The 20194-nt window shown below is 34.8% G+C and overlaps 1 protein-coding gene and 1 long non-coding RNA gene across 3 annotated transcripts in view; one reads left to right on the forward strand and one right to left on the reverse strand.

Moving 5' to 3' along the window:
- Window positions 1-20194, forward strand: part of PDE5A (phosphodiesterase 5A) — a 137514-nt gene that overhangs the window by 55147 nt on the left and 62173 nt on the right. For both annotated transcript variants that reach the window (XM_055342439.1, XM_055342440.1), the window contains exons 4-9: window positions 729-800; window positions 2434-2523; window positions 4866-5003; window positions 7073-7140; window positions 14945-15053; window positions 16051-16138. In XM_055342439.1, the coding sequence (XP_055198414.1) occupies window positions 729-800; window positions 2434-2523; window positions 4866-5003; window positions 7073-7140; window positions 14945-15053; window positions 16051-16138 (565 nt within the window). The remainder of the gene's footprint in view (window positions 1-728; window positions 801-2433; window positions 2524-4865; window positions 5004-7072; window positions 7141-14944; window positions 15054-16050; window positions 16139-20194) is intronic.
- LOC129521165 (uncharacterized) overlaps window positions 1-20194 on the reverse strand; it is a 58967-nt gene that overhangs the window by 12918 nt on the left and 25855 nt on the right. Inside the window, exons 3-4 of the long non-coding RNA XR_008666780.1 lie at window positions 2423-2502; window positions 726-783 (exon numbers count right to left, since the gene is read on the reverse strand). This is a non-coding gene — a long non-coding RNA (uncharacterized LOC129521165). The remainder of the gene's footprint in view (window positions 1-725; window positions 784-2422; window positions 2503-20194) is intronic.

Below are 20194 nucleotides of genomic sequence, written 5' to 3' on the forward strand. Positions count from 1 at the left end.
GTTTAGCGCCGCCTTTGGCCCAGGGTGTGATCCTGGAGACCCCAGATCAAGTCCCATGTCAGGCTCCCTGCATGGGGCCTGCTTCTCCCTCTGCCTCTCTCTCTCTCCTCTCTGTGTTTCTCATGAATAAATAAATAAAATCTTTAAAAAAAAAAAAAGCATTTTTAGCCCATTTGAAACATTAAAGCCAATGTAAAATGTTTAGCATATAATTAATTTGAATGTGATAGAAATTTATGGTTTATTTTGTATCCAAAAACCTTGAAGGGCACCTGGGTGGCTCAGTTGGTTAAGCATCTGCCTTCCGCTCAGATCATAACCTCGGAGTCTTGAAATCACGAACCCCATATCAGGCTTCTCCTTCTCCCTTTCCCTCTGCCTCTCTCCCTGATTGTGCTCTTTCTTGCTCAAATAAATAAATAAAACATTTTTTAAAAAAAACCTTGAAAAAAATTCACTTAAAATGTGACTGCCAATAACTTTTCTCACAATGCAAGGTAAAATCAAAGTCAAAAATGGGACCCAAGAAGTTGACTACATTTGAATTCTTAGGAGCAAAGAAGGATGTACGAGAGAGAACTAGTTCAAATGCTGAGGGGTTTTGTTTTGGTTTCGTAGCTTATTGTTATTTTAATGCACCTATAGAAATTCCTTTATAAACATATTTCAGTCAATCTATATGAATAATTTCAGCCAATGAAACTACCACTTTTTTCTTCTCATACCAGGTTGTTGGTGTAGCCCAGGCCATCAACAAGAAATCAGGAAATGGTGGGACATTCACTGAAAAAGATGAAAAGGTACCAAAATTTGTGTCTGATGTAATGTCAATTTAGGAAGGTGTTTTTCTCTTTATAAAGTCTAGACCTCTAGAATTAGCTGTTGCTGAAATTGTTGATAGCGAAAACCATTGTACTTTAAAATGATCTGAAATGTTCAGAAGTGTCTTTTTCCTGTGGCTCAATACAGTGCTGACTTTGGAGTACTAGTGGTAGGTAGTCCTTAGAAGCCCCCCAACTCCTTCCTCACTGTGCTGCCAAGCCTCCTCCAGGGCTGTGTGTGCATTGGGGCCATACAGAAGGTGACACAGTGTTTTTAACTATTGCATTTACTTTTCATCACTGCTATAAACAAATTCAACCCTGAGTCAAAACCCCCGAAGCACCGCTCCAAGTTCAGCACTCTAGGTTGGCTAAAAATTGGAATTCCCTCCTGGTGAAACAAATTTCAGAATGTTTTATAAGCTTTGCACACAGACGGTGGGGCGCCAAGGTGTGAATTTAGGCTGGATGATTTGAATTTAGCTTCAGAAAGAGCAGCAGTCAGCATTATTTTATTACTCTTCTCATCCAACTCTGAAGGAATACATTCCATACACCACATTGACATGCTTTCCCGTTTAAGGGCGGAAGCTCCTAAACTTGTTTATAACTTCATTCTGTCAGTAGGTTTTATTATTTCTCTTCTTGAATATGTAATTGTATGTATATCATGAGTCTACTGAATTCCTATTCAAGCCTGTTGTTATTTAAGTCACTCCCCTGAAAATTAGTAGGAGCTTTTGGAAGACATTCAAACAACACAGAGTTATTTTTGTCTCCGTGGTGTAGGCCGTATTGGCACTTGCCTTCGTCCTCATGTCTTAATTGCTTCAGAGCATAGCAAGTACCTCTTTAAATCAGTGTTCTAGACATCTAGTTTCCTATCCTGTTAATGACACCTGAGAATATTTGGCATGGTTCTAGATTGGCTTTATATTCCATCATTTGTTTATGGTCCATTAATGTAAACCTCTCTTGAAAGATTTGCATTCTTAGGCTGTATCATCTCTTGGCAAAAGATATCTATGATTGTGAATAACATTTGCCATGGAAAGACTTACTTTAATCAGTAATTACTATAATTGTGAGCACATCACTTTAAGGTAGTATAATGAGGATGACAGACCCATGTTAAAAAAAATATTTTAGCTAATATTGTATAGAACTTTTCTGTGAGACTACTATTGCCAATATTCTCAAGTAAGTATGTTAGCTTTCATTTGCCCCAGTAGTGAGTTACAAGCTATTTATATAGTCTCAGCACAGATTCAACTCTTAATATCATTCAGAAACTATACTTGCTTAGAGTGGATTTCAATTTCAAATGATATAAAGAGATATGTGTCCTACTCCCTCCCCTCTTCTTCTTAATTTGTAGCTAATGTATGACCTTAGGAAGCTTTGTTAATAATTGTCATCTACTCATGCTAGTTAGCTAACACTTGCTTTGCATCTCTTCCTAATTTTGTGCAGACTTAACATGTACTCCTTTGGCTTTCTAATACTTATTTCACCTGTAAACATTCTGGGGTGCCTTTTGTGTTTCAGGCAATATAACAAGACAGTTTTATAGACAGTTCTTAATTTGGCTGTTGTCTTACCTGTTTTCTAGGACTTTGCTGCTTATTTGGCATTTTGTGGTATTGTTCTTCATAATGCTCAACTCTATGAGACTTCACTGCTGGAGAACAAGAGAAATCAGGCAAGTCTGATTACTAAAGAGAGCTTATAGAAATTGTTTTTTTAAAAAAATTGTTAGATTTTTATCCAAGTAATATAAGAGTATGATTAAAACTCCAGTTAACATTTTAGCTGTATCTTTTAATAATTATTTCCATTTCCTATTTTCTATGCTCTGTTGCTTTATCACTATTAGGCAGTATTCATTAACTTAACAGATATGAATTTGATTTATACCTTTACTTGCCATTATCCTTATCCAACTAGTATCATTAGGTCTATTTTAGGTTACTGAATGGGCTGCATTTGTCCTGCTAGATAAGACTTTTTTAGTTCTTGCCCTATCAACTGGAGACATCATCTCTTGATTCTGTGCTTTTGTAAAATGAGGCTCTTAGTATGCCTCATCTCTCCTTCCCAAATGCCACTCCTTCCCTGTGCTTTTCCCATCTGGACTTTTTCTGTTGACCATGACAATAACATATACATTTTTCTACAACCATGGTTAGCTTAGTAAGCTTCGTCTGGTTTAATTCTAAAGTTGTGTTAAAGTGTTTATAAGTACCATGACTGTGTAAATGTTGTTCGTATTATGTTTAGTGTATAATTTTTAGTTTTTCTTCATGTTTCTGAATTCTATTCTATTTCTGAATTCTATTCTATTTTTTCCCCTTGAACTGTTTGCTCTAGTGTAGCCTCATGTTGTTGGGTTTTGTCCCCCTCGAAGTCCCTATTATTTAGGCATTCTGTTGAGTTCTTTTTCTTGGAGATCTTCAAGTTGAGGTTCTCTGTCATTTCTCTTCCAAACTGAGACGTTTCTCCCCATGCCTGCTGTATAGGTGTCATCATAGAATTTCCCTTACCTGCTTTTTCAGAAGAACTCCCCTGGTTATCCACTGGATTCCATAACTCCTCCTTTCTCAGTTTACACCCTTGTTTTATTGCAGCACATTTTCAATTAATTACTTGAGAAAGTATTGATCAGGTAAGTTTTCTGAGTCCTTGCATTGTGTGAAAATGCCTATTGTACCATCCTTCCAGTTTAGCTGGGTATAAAATTCCAAATTGAAAAATCAGTTTCTCAAAATTTAGAGGTTATGCTTTGTCTTCTAACTAGCATCCATGTTATTCTGATTCTTTGCTCTGCATAGATGTTTTGTTTTGTTTTGTTTTGTTGTCTATAAGTTTTTCAGATCCTTTCAGTCTCTGCTTTTATAACTGAATTTTATCATATGACTTTTTTCATTCATCATGCTGGTATCTGGTCATCCCTTTCCATCTGGAGACTTAAGCCCTTCCATTTTATGTACTTCTTTTTCATTATTTCTTTGACACTCCCTCTCTCTCACACTCCATTTTCTCTTTTTAGAACTTGTGTTAATAAGATATTGGATCTTCCATTGCCTTTGACTGCAATATCTTCCTAACTATCCTCCCTGCTCTGTTCTTGCCACCTATTAATCTAGTCTCCATTTTTACAAACACAGCTACAAGTCTGTCACTTTCTTTTTGCAGTACATTATAGCCCAAGCTGCTTCCAAAGACTCACAGGCTTTTGAGGTTCTTTCTCCACTCGCCCTTGCAATCTCATTTCCCCTAGCTCTCCTCTTTACACTCTATATTCTCTCTTAAAACTTGATCAAAACTTGCAGCATGCTACTCTCTCTCAATTCAGTTGTTATTGACTGAAATATTTTTTTCCCCGCTTCACTTAAACGATTCCTGCTTATCTCCCAGGCTTCAGCTAGGATAGTATTTCCTCTGGTAAATTTTTTGTGATATCTTTTCTTCTTCTTCATCACACAAATATTTTGCAAGATTAGAAGAAATTCTGTGGAATTCAAAGGAAAGTGAAATTACCAGGAAAAACACAAAAGGAGCTCTTAGAGCTTGGTCTGTTTTGGACAGTATTTACTGGGCTATGTGAAAATGCTGATAAATGATCTCAGAAGTTGAGAACAACAGCAATGTCATTGTGTTTTATGTATCAGATGCTGTTCAAAATATTTTATAAATGTTCACTTATTTAGTTCTCATGATAGTCCTCTGGTTTGGTATTACTTTTACTATTATCCCCATTTTTAAGGAATTGGCTCTACATCACAAAGCTCACAGGAAGGGAAGGTGGGATTAAAAACTGATGATTCTGATTATAGAGTCCAATTGTAACCACTGTACTAACTGTACTAACAGTACATGGAAGCTCTGTTAGTAAATAGAGACTTACATATTTAATTCTTGGACATAAACTTGGTTATACCTTATTAGATTATAGATAAACAACTTATAAACCATATAAATCATTGTATTGCTTTATAATTACAAATAATTACTAAGTAATGAGCTCTAAATTTTCCTGTCTAGGTGCTGCTTGACCTTGCTAGCTTAATTTTTGAAGAACAACAATCATTAGAAGTAATTCTAAAGAAAATAGCTGCCACTATTATCTCTTTCATGCAGGTGCAGAAATGCACCATTTTCATAGTGGATGAAGATTGCTCCGTGAGTACAGAGTATGACTTTTTAATTTTTAGAAAGACAGAAATTATATTCCTTAAAGCACTGCTTTTAAACTTCATGTTAGCCTCAGATAGCTCTGAAATCCAACTGTATATGGTTGTTTATTCAAAGCCAGTCAGAGTATGAACTATTTTGGTTGAAAGGGGGTCAAGGTGAGATTGGAGGATGCTTTCAAAGCACCCTTTCACCTTTGTGTCCCTCCACTAAGTGGTTACCATGGAATGAATGTCTGTGTGCTGCTTTTGTCAGTATTGACACTACCTTGATAGAGAGACATAACATTGTCATGGTAGTGTGCAGACCTTTTGTGGTCAGGAAGAGTGGTGTCCTGGTTGTTATGAACAAGTAGACTCCCATTCTGAATGGGTTGGGTATATATATATATTTTTTTTATCAAAAATTGTTTAGAAATCAGAAGGCATGACCCAATAGAGGGCCTTGTATTAAAGGTGCCTATTAGTCCTAAATCCTTTACCAACAATGGAAAATCACTAACTGTTCTAATTGGTAGGTTTCAATCCATTGATGTATAACATAAAGAAACAGATATGTGTGGAAAGACGGAGTGTTCTCATTGAATGCTAGTTACTTCTATACAGGCTAATTGAGTTTACTGTTAGAATCAGAGCTTCTAGCCTAAGGCGGTTTTCCTTTATGCAATTTCTTTTCCCTTTTTAACCTATGGATCACTGTTTCTGGGATATTTCTTTTTGACATCATTGTTTATTTTTTTTCTGATAGACCCTGAAAATAGGCTCTTCATTGGTGGGTTAGGAAATGGAGTGGGGATTACAGCCACTTATGTACTCAGTTGTAATCCATATATGAGATCTGAATTGATGGGTTTTAGGGCAATAGAATAATGAAAGATATGTAGTACTTATATTAAAATTTAAAAAATTGTTTTAGATAGTAAGACTATACTATATGACTAAACATTATCTGAATCATTTTGTGTGTGTATGCATGTTAATTCTCATTAAGCAGATATCAAATGAGAATTTACTGTGTTATAAGGTAATCAGTATTCTCATATATATTATTTTAAATTTTCAATGAATTATATATAAAGTCCTTAATACAGAGATGATTACAAATAGCTATCCTTTTAAAGTTCAGGTCAGAACTCATTAATGCAGTAAGTCAATTTACAATTCTTGCTCTGTGACCTGTTCTTAGGATTTAATTTTTGAAAGTTATATGTAAGGACCTCCTTTTTTAAGACAACTTGAATATCACTTCAATTAACATTCACCTCATGCTTCGGCCAGTTAACATCTATCATGGCAGCAACTGACTTGGATCATTGGTGCTTTGAAGTATAACTTAGCAATATGCCTGTTAATATATTTTGCTCACTTTTTAACAACTTAATTTGTTGGGTTTAGGAATCAAGTGACTTGATGTTCATTTATATTATAACTTTTTGATTAAAATTATTTCAACAACATGAGCAAAAATCCAAATGTAAGCAAGAAAAATACAGTACTCAATTCTTCCCTTCCCAAATTAAACTAATATTATTTTATTTCTGTGTTTCCCTCCAGTTCTTTATTCAGTTGCAAATACAGCATGAGTATGAATATATATTCTGCTTTTTAATGTAACTTGCAAAGTACTTCTTTTTGTTGCTAAAATCTTCACAATTATTTTCAGTAAATATTCATAAAATATACTGGATTGCATGTATTTTAAAAAGATCTAACAAGAGCAATCAATGTATGTATAAAAGCTAAGATAGGATTTTGAATAAATATCAAGAAAATTTGAAGCTAATGTGTTTATTAATGCCTGGTTGAAAAACAAAAACCAAGTAATACGCAAATGAGCATTTTTGCAAGTGAACATCAGAAACAGTATGAACATGGGAAGCAGACTTGAAGCTGTCAAGCAGTGAGTACGTATGTCAGTGTAGTCTGAGAATAAGTTAAAAAAATACCACAAGTATTGGTGTCTTGTGTCAAGTACACTGACTTGCATGTGTGTATCTAGATAGATTTCATTACATTGTCAAACTTACTTCTCAGTGTGTGTTGTCACTCTGTTTTCAGGATTCTTTTTCTAGAGTGTTTCACATGGAATGTGAGGAATTAGAAAAATCGCCAGATACTTTAACAAGGTAAAATAACTTATTCTCTGTCTTTATCACAAGCACAGCTTACCCTTGAACAACACGACTGAAACTGTGTGGGTCCACTAAGACATGGATTTTTTTCTGTAAATATAATACAGTATTATAAATGTATTTTCTCTTCCTTATGATTTTCTTAGTAACGTTTTCTTTTCTCTAACTTACTTTATTGTAAGAATACTGTATATAATACTTATACAAAATATTTGTTAATTGACTGTATAATCTGGTCAACAGTAGGCTGTTGGTTAAATTTGGGGGGAATCAAAAGTTATATGCAAATTTTTGACTACATGGGGTGTTGGCACTGCTAACCCCCACATTATTTAAGCCCAGATATGTAATGCTGGCTAAATGGTTATTTCATGACCGGTTTAAGTCATAACAAAGAAGCTACAGGCTGCTTCCTCCCACCCACCAATAATTTTATTTGTGAAAATACTTTACTATTTGATGACAGAGTTCCAGCATTTTTTCCCCTGTACTTGAGCTATAGAAGATTTTCTAATATAGTGAATTGTGTCCAAATTACTGCAGAATTTTTGTGAACTGGCTTATTTAAGATCCACAAGTCTGTATTGCAGTTATAGTTTTCATTGCATATTGGATCCTCACTGGAAATTTGATAGACTTCTGAATAAACATTTCTTTGAGTCTGCTGTGATTTGGAATTAGCCCTGGGGATTTAACAAAATTTAACCTAGTAACAAAAGGAAGCCTATGATCCTGGTCACACCAATACATACATCCAATGGCTAGAATCAAACTAGATCTCTATTGCAGTTCATTTCTTTGTCATGTTTTTTGTAAGTTAAAAATTTGTACTAATTTTTTGTTGTTAATTATCATTTGGATAATAGAAAGCAATAATATGGTTGAGGTTAGAGATATCATTGCCCCAATTTTATTTGTGCTTTTTGAAGAATTTTGGAAAGAATTTATTTATTTATTTTTTATTTATTTATTTTTTTAAAACAAAGTTTTTATTTATTTATTTTTTTTACTTTTTTATTTATATAGTCATGATAGAGAGAGAGAGAGAAGGAGGGAGGGAGAAAGAGAGAGAAAGGCAGAGACACAGGCATTGGGAGAAGCAGGCTCCATGCCAGGAGCCGGACACGGGACTCTATCCCGGGACTCCAGGACCACGCCCTGGCCCAAAGGCAGGCACTAAACCACTGAGCCACCCAGGGATCCCTGGAAAGGATTTAGAGTAAACTACCAAATGTTCTTGCTCAGATTCCGTTTTTCACTCTTAGCAAAAAAAAACTAGTGTTGTTTGCTTAAGTGATAGGATATTCTAAGAAATGCAAGTCTGCCAGGATAAAGTAGCAGGAATTCTTAGGTATAGTGCTATTTAACCACAATTTTCATTATTCATTTGTTTCTAATTATTTCACCCCCTAAAATAATTTTAATTTTGCCCCAAATTATTTTATCTCTAATTATTGATGTTATATCTAAAAGCTTCAAATGATCATGGAAATAGAATATTGTTTTAACTTTACTATTTGATACTAAAGTTTCATATTTTTTTCAACAGTTGACCTGGTGTGGCATTATTACATTTAGTGAATGGTGTTGCAATTAGTACAGTCCTCAGTAACCAATATATATTCTCTTTGGTGGTGGTACTTTAAAAATAACCTCTGTGCACATTTAAACTATAGAACATTCTAGAAGATGACTAGGTCTTTTAAAATAAAAGTCAGTGTTGTTGAACAAGATGGAGGGAAGGACTGTCTTGGACATAACAGCCAAATGCAACGCATAAATCTTGGTCAATTCTGCTTAAAACAACTGTCCAGGAACAGTTTCTGAGAGCAATAAGAAATATGAATATGGATTAGATGGTAGATAGTTGATGGGGAATTACTATTACTTTTCTTTGGAATTAGGAACATTTTGAGGTTAATAGGAAACTTTTTATTTTTAGGAGATTCATCCTGGTGTATTTAAGGGTGAAATATTAGGATGACTGCACCTTACTTTAAAATGGTTCAGCCAAAAATAAATAAATAAATATATCTAAATTTAATATATTTAAACAAATAAGTATATTTATACATACATATATATATATAAAGCAAATTGGTAAAACATTAAAAATTATTGAATCTAGATTCAATAGATAGAGTAGGATATTTTACTTTCAATTTTTTTTATATTTCAAAATGTTCATAAAAAATTGGAAGAAAATGTTTGTAATAAAAAATTGGAAACAAAATGAAAATCATCTCTGTAGACCACATAAAGCAGAATAGCAGAGCACAATTGCCTGAGTTTACAGCTGTCTTCAAGAACAGAACACTTCACTGCATAGCCTGGTTTTGTCAAACCCTCTTAAGATTGACCTCCCAGGATCGGTGTGAGGTCTGCAGGCCTGTCTTTCATCCTCTTTTTCTCAACCTGTCTCACATTTCCTATCCTCTTATGCCTTCCCTTATCAAGATGGAGATGCTGTTGACCACGGTGACTTAAAGTTTAGTTGGTTAAGTGATTATAAGTAAATCAAAACTCATTACTTCTAGACTATTATTTTAACAGTCAGATACAATGAAATCTGTTTTCTCTTATTAAAAGAATTTGAGGAATTAATAAAGGGGCAGATGTAACTTGGGGGCAGATGTAGCAGATGACTCATGCTACACCTCACTTTGGCTTTTTTTTGCTAACCTGGGCCTGGCATACATAGTCAAAAGTAGATAAACCATATTATGTCTAGAGATTTTTCTGCTACCTGGAGCTTTTGGTTCACAAAGTTAAATGGAGTAAAAAAAAAAAAAAAAAAAAACAAAGTTAAATGGAGTAGCTGACCTCTGCTTCCTTCTTGGCATTGCTGATCATGAAAAGTATATATCCTATTTTCCTGTGTAATCTTTCCTAAGCCCCTGTGTGCCATGGTATTTTCTGGCATATTTGACATTTAGTTGTAGTTAATACTGAGTTTTTTTTGAATATGTGATAATAAACCTACCTCCTAGTGAGTATGTGTGTATCCTTTTTAAATGCTGGTATCTCCTGCCTAGATCAGTAATGAAGTTTCTTATTCTTAGGAAGAACATTAATATAATTTTGATTTTATGATGTTAGGACATTTTTGTTGGATTTTGTAAAGAATGTTTTAAAAAGCTTCTAGATAAGACACATGTAAATATTTGATCTTTTACTTTTCAGATGGTATAATGAATTGCTACATATAAAAATATTGGCATATATTTTTAATGTCTACATATATCTATAGGCATGATACTGTATAGTAAAAGTATAACATGATTGAATGGTATGTGATATAAATGATATAAAATGACCATATGTGGAATTTAAGAAACAAATGAACAAAGAAAAAAAAAGACAAACTAGAAACCAGATTCTTAAATACAGAGAATAAATTAGTGGTTGTTAGGGAAGGTGGGTGAAAGGATGAGTGAAACAGATAAAGGGGATTAGGAGTGCACTTATCTTGACGAGCACTGAGAAGCATATAGAATTGTTCATCATTATTTTGTATGCCTGAAAATAACACTGTATATTATACTTGAATTAAAAAAGTACAAAATAATGAGTTATCTACATTTACCATTGGATATTTGTGCAGCAATTATGAGTCTATATAATTACATTTTATGTATAGGCATTTTGATTTTATTACAAATTCAGCCTGGTCCTCTATTTCTAATGGTAGCTGAACAAGCCCAGCGATTTGGTGTGATAGTGACCTCTACTGGTAAATATGCATTAAAAAAGTGTAGTCTTACTCATTTGAATTATTTCTTTTTTTTTTTTAATTTGAATTATTTCTAATGAATACTCTGTGTTCCCTCTCTGTAGATGAAATGGAAGGTATTTTTCAATTTATTTTTTTAATCATTCCAAGATAATCTTAGTATAAAGATACTTCTTTAACGGGTAAATGGCTCAGTGTGATTTCTGTAAAAGAGTAATTTAATGGTTTATTCTGATGGACTCATCAACTAATTTTACAATATAAAATGCCTTATGTCAGCTAAACACTAAGGTTAGCGTTTATACTAATGAGACCGCAAAAGGCCTTTAAATGATGTCAATATTTTTATTATTTTAATAAAAATTAGATATTAGGCCTAATTTTGCCAAACCTCTGAATTAAAAATGATGTGTTGTGACTTCAGCATTTTGAAAAAGCAGTAAGCTGATAATGACACTTGACCAGCAGGACTCTCCAATGCTCAGTCTTAAACATTTAGCCAACCCAAACACTCTCCCATGAAATGAAATGCTAGGCAATTTTAAGATGTCTGCAATAAGCAAATCATTCTTTTAGACCAGTCATTTCAGTTGGAAAGCATGGCTCATTTGGTATTTGTCCAACCAACTCACTAAGTATCCTTTATAAATTAAAATAACACATTGAAGACAGTTTTGAAATGTTAAGTGTAAAACTAAAAAATATTCAGGGTGAATATTTATACATAATCCTCAGAATCCTATTGTCAGTGAGAAAAAGCACAGGATAGTATTTGGGACTTGGGTTGCCTACGAATTTCAGATGGGAAGTTCATTTCCAGATGGTGGGAGGTTTTGGAGTTTCTGTGCTTCACTTCATAAAAAGCCACCCAATTAGGAGGGGAAAAAAAATGATATTTTAGTGCTATTATTCCATTTCAATTAACTTGATGTTAGTTTAGAATTATTGTAGAATTAATATATACTGAGTAGTATAGAATTCTTGAAGCTCACTTTCTTGGAATATATATATACTAGTTAATACTCGTTATTGGTTTTTATTTAGAGAACATAATGGTAGCAAATACAGTAACACTACAAAACAGTAAAAAAGGTTTTACTATAAGGAGCAATGCATACTGAGTAGAAGAAGAGTGTAGACTGTGAAATTTAAGTTCCACCATTTACTAGCTGTCGGGCATTTTGTAAATGATTTAACCTTTCAAAGCTTCAATTTCTTCATCTGTAAAATGAGAATACAAATAGCAGAATTGTAGTAAGGACTAAATGAGATAATGTACACAAAATGCTTCAGAAAATTACCGCCACATACTAAGTGAGTAGTAGCTATTATTTCCAAGTCTCCTGTGTGTTTTTCTGGCTTTGCTTTACATAGCCTGCAGTGATGCCTATTTTGGTCTAAAGCACAGAAACTTCTCACACTCCTGTCTTGCCAAGGATATACTCCTTTAACATTCCACCAATTGCCACTATGCAAAACACGTTAGATGTAGGAATTAGCCCAGGTCCTCCAAGAAGCAAATGCTAAGACTCCTCTCATCATATCTGTGTCTTAAGTGGGGGTGAGATGTGGGCAGTAAAAGGAAAGAGTATAAACCAACCAGCTTTCTCTTAAGTGAGGTTTCTAGAAGCAGCCATATTTCTTCTTACATCCTATTGACTAGAACTCACATGATGATTCTAAACCACTAGTGGCTGGACAACATAGGGTTTATCCTGGGTGGCCATGTGTCCACATAAAGATGAACGGAAGAGGGTTTCAGAGAAACAGCTGGCAGCTTCTGCGCTACACTCTCCCCAAACAGGGCATGTAACTGAATGTATTCTCTGTTCTGTGTCACAGCCTCTGTTGGATTGTAAGCTCCTTGTGACGGCTACTGACCTATATAAGCTTGTCTCCCACGTGACACTAAGGGGGCCTCTCGTGGATCAGGTGCTCAATCTGTATTTACTGAGTGCGGGAACTAAGAATTCACCAGCATGTCTTAGAGAGTAAGAAACAAAATGGTATCGCATAACTTAATACATCTTACTACTCATTTTTCATTAAAGTCACCTTTAGGAGAACTGAAAATTTTCAGGAAATTTTAAAAAGAGAATTAGATTTCTATTGATTTAAAAGTAATTTAAATTACGTCTCCTGTATGTTAATACCTGTAGGTCTGATCTTATGATCTCTGGCGAGTCACTTAACTATTTTGGGTTTCATCTGGCTCCCACTGTTAACGTAATGATGGGGATAAGAGTAATAAAAGTCACTAATAGCATTGTTATTTTTTAAAAGATCTGGACGAAGGTATCTTCTCCAGTGTACTTCTTTCTCCCTGTAACCATCTTTTCATTTTTCGTATCTTTATTAAAGCTTCTTATTTTCTTTTTCTGAGACTTTAGCTATGTATAAGATATTTGTAGTTTTAAAAATGGTTTTATTGACCTAAATCCTGCACTTATCTCATAAACTTTTCTTGAGATTCCACTGAGATAATAAGCATGAAAGAGGAGCCAGGTCCCAGATCTGATTTGTAAGACAGTCCATGTGCCTTCACAGATGATCAGTGTTGTTCAGTAAATGCCCATTCTAAAATTCATCTGCTCCTATGTGACTACTGTCATTTGCTTCATGGGGTCAAATTTGACCCAATCTGACCAATTACACTTAAACTATAATGTATAGCAAAGAAGGGAAAGGTTAAAATATCTTGACCAGGAATGGGGCCAAACTTCAGGAGTCTCAGTGGAATTACTAGTGTTCAAGAGCACCATCCCGAAAGGGGTCACATGTTGGGTAGAGGATGGAACATAGAGAAAATATTGTAACTTCGAGAACATAGAACAGGTGGACGTTTTTCCTGAGGCATGTATTTTACTTTGAAATCTTTCTTGCTCTTAGACTCTATTTCTTCAGTTGGTGATAATTAAGATAGGCATAGCCTTATAATTTGAGTAAATTTCCACAACCTGACACTCTTTACCCAACTCATCCCCATCACTAGGGACCATGTAAAGTTTCCTGAAGTAAAAAACATGGTCTACTTTGTGTTCCCAGCTGCAGCACTGGCATTGTACCCTCTGACATCTGATTGATCTTTTATATTCAACCTGTTAGGCAAGAAATGGGGAAAACTGGGAAAAATATTGTAAGCTCAAGAAAATTATTGAAGAAGATAAATTTTTAATTTAAAAAAGTGTCATAAAGTCTCTCAAAGCAGAAAAAAGAAGAGCAAAAGCCTTAGAAATTTCCTTGAGGCATGCTTTATTTTTCCCTTGGTTTGAAATGTATATATGATTATTGGGGTGGATAAAACACATAACTGAGGAAGTAAAACAGACACTAGACCTTAGTTATTCTATAATCTAATGAAAAAATAAGACGAAAAATTCATACGGATTTTACATAAACGATAAAAAAATCAGCGTGCCCATTTACAGTGGTGGTAACATTACTTGCAGCATTTTATTTTCATATTTTTAAGATTTATTTATTTATTCATGAGAGAGAGAGAGAAGCAGAGACATAGAGGAAGAAGCAGGCTCCCTGCAGGGAACCAAATATGGGACTCGATCCTGGAACTCTGGGATCACACCCTGAGCTAAAGGCAAACGCTCAACCCTGAGCCATCCAGGCATCCCACTTACGACATTTTAATTTTTTTTTAAATTTTATTTATTTATGATAGTCACAGAGAGAGAGAGGCAGAGACACAGGCAGAGGGAGAAGCAGGCTCCATGCAGGGAGCCTGACGTGGGATTCGATCCCGGGTCTCCAGGATCGCGCCCTGGGCCAAAGGCAGGCGCCAAACCGCGGCGCCACCCAGGGATTCCCCCCACTTACGACATTTTAAAACTTGTTTTAGATAGCTGAAAAATTGCTGGTCTTTGTCTTTTCAAAACATTTAAATTATAATAACTACAAAGTTGTAAATCATCACATTTAAAATGCATTTTCCAATTAAGATACACACTTTATAATTTAAGATTGGTGTGTATCTCTTATTATCATTTATTTAACTCTGTTTTGCCCATGTTTTTTCACTGCACAGAAAGAACTCATATCTTTTTTCTACAGGGAACGTGATGCAAACAGAATCAATTACATGTATGCTCAGTATGTCAAAAATACTATGGAACCACTTAATATCCCAGATGTCAGTAAGGACAAAAGATTTCCCTGGACAGTAAGTCAACCAACTTTAAACTTGGAGCTCAAATGCTGTTTTCCCATCAGATTTGCCCTTATAGGGCCTCTTCAGCTGAAGACCTGACCTTAGAACTGGCTATTTCAGAGTGATCTGTGCTTTCCCTGATCTGATGAAACGAAATAAAATAGCTCATAATCTGTTGAGAGGCAGTCAGCTGTACTCCAGTATTTTTCTCTGTACTTACTAGCTTTGTATGCAGTGTGTAATAATGAATTATCATAAACTAGTTTTGAGTCAATTCTATTACCTACTTTATGTCAGTGACATTCTTACAGTGTTGCTAGAGTTCTTAAGTTTGTCCTCAAAAATTAAGTTCCATATGGCTCAAACTTATATTACTGGGCATTTACTGCAGTGAGTAGCTCTGTGGAGAAATGAGTATGTTTTCTTTGACAGCAAAGCTACAAAAATCAGTTTCTCAGACACTGAAAACTTTGAATTCTAATGTTTTCTCTCATTTCTGGAAAAGCATTGCATTTTGAGGCAGCTGCCTTGATTTTGTTACTTGGGTATCTAGAAAGCCTTTTTAGAACTTTAGCAGTATGAGCAATAGAAACAGTGGCAGTCCTAAAGAAAGACAAGTTTGTAGCATATAGTATCTGAGGTAGTATAGTGCTTTTTAGATTCTGGCCATCTTAAGTTATTGAGACATGTACTATACCAGTATAGTAAATAATTACATAAATATTTTGCTTAGTGTTACCAAAACCTGCTTGGGAAGTTCAGAATAAAAAAAAAGGAAATATAGGACATTTATTACTTTTAATAATGTAAAGACTAATTGCTGTATATTGCATGTATTTGAACTTCATTATGATCTGTACATTTTCTGCGCTCTTATGTTATCTCCAGCTAGTAAAAGATTAATATGATAGTGGTTTTAGATGTCTGATATAGTTTATATAGCACCTAATGGACAAATCAATCTCTTCATAATTTGTATCTGCTTTGTTTAATTTTTGTTTTTGTTTAGAATGAAAACACAGGAAATGTAAACCAGCAATGCATTAGAAGTTTGCTTTGTACTCCTATAAAAAATGGAAAGAAGAATAAAGTGATAGGTAAAACCTTTTATTCATCTCTATACTTATTAAAGAAAAAAAAATGTGTTCCCAGAAATTTTTTCCTTCAGTTGTAAATTTGATAAAGTGTGTGAAAAAAGATAAAAATTGGAATAAAATAATTTTGAAATAATTTTATTGATGTTAACAGACATTGTTAGATATCTTAGCTATAATGTATTTTTGTAATTATTATAATACTATTTCAACAAGATTTTTGTTGAAGAATGATGTGTAGAAAATTTGTAGACTGAGAAACATCAAGTTGATAATGTGTATTGTTTTAGAGACTCTCATTGCCTCTGTTTTTTTTAAATATGGGATTTGGGTTTTAGAGTATATTCATATGTTCAAGAATATTTATTGAGCACTCCAGTATTCTAGTGATGTGGAATAAATTGGCAAGCAAAGTGGAAATCCCGGCCCTCAGGAGCTTACATTCTTATATTAAGGTAATAAGAAAAATGTCTACTTCAGGAATGTTGGAAGAATGCATCCTGAGGAAAAAAAAATGGAATGATGTTACCTATTCTTGACATATTTGTTTCTTGGCCTTGCAGGTTATATTGAGAGTAGTAGAGAAAGTAGGAAGTTTTATTTGCCAATCATGCATGATTGACATATGAAACTAGTCTGAACTGTTAACGTTGTCCTGAGAACTTTGAAATAAAGGAAATACAAAGACCTTCTGAAAGCTAACCTTTAAATAGAAATCCTAATGAAGTGACGCTTAGAAATATAAATTTACCTTAAAATGTCTGAGTAGTTTCCAGATGGCAGGACTTAACTGTAATTTTATTGAAGGAGGCTATCAACCAGCAAGGCAGGGGAAGGAGGTATTATTAATGAAAAAGGGGAAAAAAGGACAAATATTGAAAGTACCTATGTAGGTTCTGCCCAGGGGTCAGAGACTCCTCACCCCTCAAGTGGAGTTGGATGTAGTAAGTTGCATCAGTGTGGGTTGAATAGTCTGACCACATGGTGAGGCCATTGCTTGGTGGCAGTGGATGTAGCAGGCTGTAGCTTTCAGTGATTCCAGTCCCTTCGCCGGTGTGCATTCTTCCTGTGAGATGCAGGCACCAGGGTATGCCATTAACCATCCCACCAATCTGACTTCCCTTGTTCTGATTATTTTTTTCCCCAAGGTACCTTAATTCTTAGGAGGAGAATATATTACTTATATACTCAAAAATACCTTGATTGCTTTGACAGTTGTTTCTTTAAAAAAAAAAAAAAGGATTTTATTGTTCAAAAGGAAGAAAGAACAAGGGAGTGAGAGCACAAGAGCTGGGGGAGGGAGAAGCAGAGTCCCTGCTGAGCAGGGAGCCAGATACAATGCTCCAGCTAGAAACCCAGGATCATGACCTGAGCCAAAGGTAGACGCTTAACCGACTAGCCACTCAGGTGTCCCGACAGTAGTTTCTTATTGTAAATCAGTGAACTGGACTTGAGGTGATAGGCTGGAGTTGCCAGTGCTATTGCCTGGGCCAGATGTTTCATGCTATACACGAATATTTTGGTGTTAGATATCAGGCTTCCGAAGTTAGTTACTGTGACTCTACCCCCAGAGAGATGGCTCTGTCTGCAGCCATGGTAATTTGGTTTCTAAACCTACGAGGCGAGGAGTTGGATCCTGACACTGGTGAACTGCCTGGTAAAGCCTCCCAGAAGTCAGCCTGGTGACTCCCGGCTGGGCTGTTTGCTGACCTGCATTCTTCACAGTTCTCAGAGAGAAAAGTAAATGCTGATGAATACATAGTGAGCACATTTTCTTCTCAAGATGATCAGTTTGCCAACATAAGCAACAAGGAGACTGGCAAGGGTGCCTTCCTATGATCCCAAGTAAACGCTACACTATAAAATTTTATTTCCTAGGAAATGCAAGGTGCAAACTACATTAGAAATATACATTAGAAATATATTTTTTAATGCTTTTTGATTTAAGGATAAAGACTTACTACAAAGCTGCCTCTGACCTTTGAAAATGTGAAATGAAATTCCAGAAGTGATGCATTATTCACTAATAAGTTTTCATAAGGAGGACTGAGTGGCATCTTGCCACGTCAGGTCACAGCTTTGCTTTTCCTCTCTAGCATCTCTTTGGAATAATAATTGGGAAAGGGGTGTAGCTGGAGGAAGTTATCTATCAGGCTTTGTCATCACTTGATGCAAATGCGAGCTGGTTCAGTGCAGTGCAAACAACCCCAAGTGGGAAGGGGACTTGGTGTCCATTCGGCTCTGCTCTTCCTTTATTCGGTTAAAACCTCAAGAGCACATTACTTACCTTTGCAGAGTTGAACTAAATAACCTTTGAGACCTGCTCAAAATTCATATTCTATGATCCTGTCATGTTTCCATCAAGGAGCAAAAAAATTTAAAAATACCAATTGAAGTAATCAGACTTGGCATACGTTTTGTGTCACCCTACTTGATGACAGAGCCAGGAAAGTAAGCAAATGTTATTTTCAGAGAGGAAACATTCCCCATTAATAAAAAGGGAAAAAATGGGGGTTTTGGTGTGGGCTCACGTTGATTCCAACTACAATAAGAAATATCTCCAGGGCTCCCTGCTCTTTAAAAGTGTGACAAAACAGAAAATTTGAATTCCTGCCTGTGTTTGTGCCCACAGATGGAGCATGGAAAAAGTCATGGCTGTAGATAATTTTTCTTACATATCACAGGCCAGATTCCTCTATTATGTAATTCTAATAGAGAATCCCCATAGAGTTACATGCAGAAAGGCAGACAGGCGCATGTGTTTTTTGTGATCTTCCTCTCTCCTCATGTTTTTCCATTACTGACATTTAGATGAAATTATAGACATTAGACCAGTATGGGGCCTGTTGTACTCCCCGGGGTATTGTTTCCTATCAGATGTTTTCTTAGTAAGCTGGCTAATACAGAGTGTTTCCAGAGTTTTGCTTCCAATGCTATTAAGGAAATATTTTTCTCATTCAACATTCATTTATTTTAACCAATTATTTCCCCTACTTATTAGGTTAAATATGCCTTTTCCTGAATCATATTTACCAGAAATTCTTATTCCAATTTTCCATGCCAATTTCAGGACAGATTTTTGAAGAAATTAATCCCATTCCCATCCAAAAAAATATATGTTGAGAACATCTCCACTTTACATAACTGGCATTTTCATCTTTGTTAACAAAAAGTATAACAAAAATCACAGTGTTATATCACACATCACTTGACAGTGAAGTATGAGAAGTCCATACGTGGACTCTTGAACAACATGGGGGCTGTGGGTGCTGACACCCCCATGCATCCTGAAGTCGATATATGACTTTTAAATGTCCCCAAACCTAACTACTAATAGTCTACTGTTGACTGGAAGGAAGCCTTTTCAGTAACAATTGATTAATCCATATTTTCTATGTTATATACATTATATAATGTTTTCTTACAATAAAGTATGCTATAGAAAAGAAAATGTTATTAAGAAAATTAGAAGGAAAAGAAAATACATCTACAGTACTATACTGTATTTATCAAAAAATCCACAGATAAGTGGACCCTCGGAGTTCTAATCCATGTTGTTTACGGGTCAACTATATTTCTTACTGAATGTATGTGTTAAACTGCTTAGTATCCTAATCCTCTAGTCCTCTCTGTGTAACAATTTGATTCTTATATGTTTAAATTTGACACAATTTCGCTTTATTTTTCATATTAAATGTTGCAAAAAAAAGTTGCCATTTGGCAATGTCACTAATTGCTCATTTGTTTATAAAAATATTTGCTAGGAAAAAAATATTTGCTAGGATTTTCCTAATGCAAGTATAATTAAACTGTGCAGTGTCATCCATGGTATGTATTGTTTATAATGCTTAAAGTATCTGGGTTTTTTTTTTCCCAGAGAATTGTAAATTATGCTTAGTTATAATAAGTTCCAGGCATTAAGACTGTAGATGCAGTATTAATTGCAAGAAAATGAGAATAAAATAAAACTAAGGAAGTAAGGTGAAAATTATAAAAGTGAAAGTATATAAAATAAAAATATAAGAATTATAGTTTCAAGAATTGATTGAAAAAATAGTA

This window comes from Nyctereutes procyonoides, unplaced genomic scaffold, assembly GCF_905146905.1.
Source record: "Nyctereutes procyonoides isolate TBG_1078 unplaced genomic scaffold, NYPRO_anot_genome, whole genome shotgun sequence".
NCBI lineage: Eukaryota > Metazoa > Chordata > Mammalia > Carnivora > Canidae > Nyctereutes > Nyctereutes procyonoides.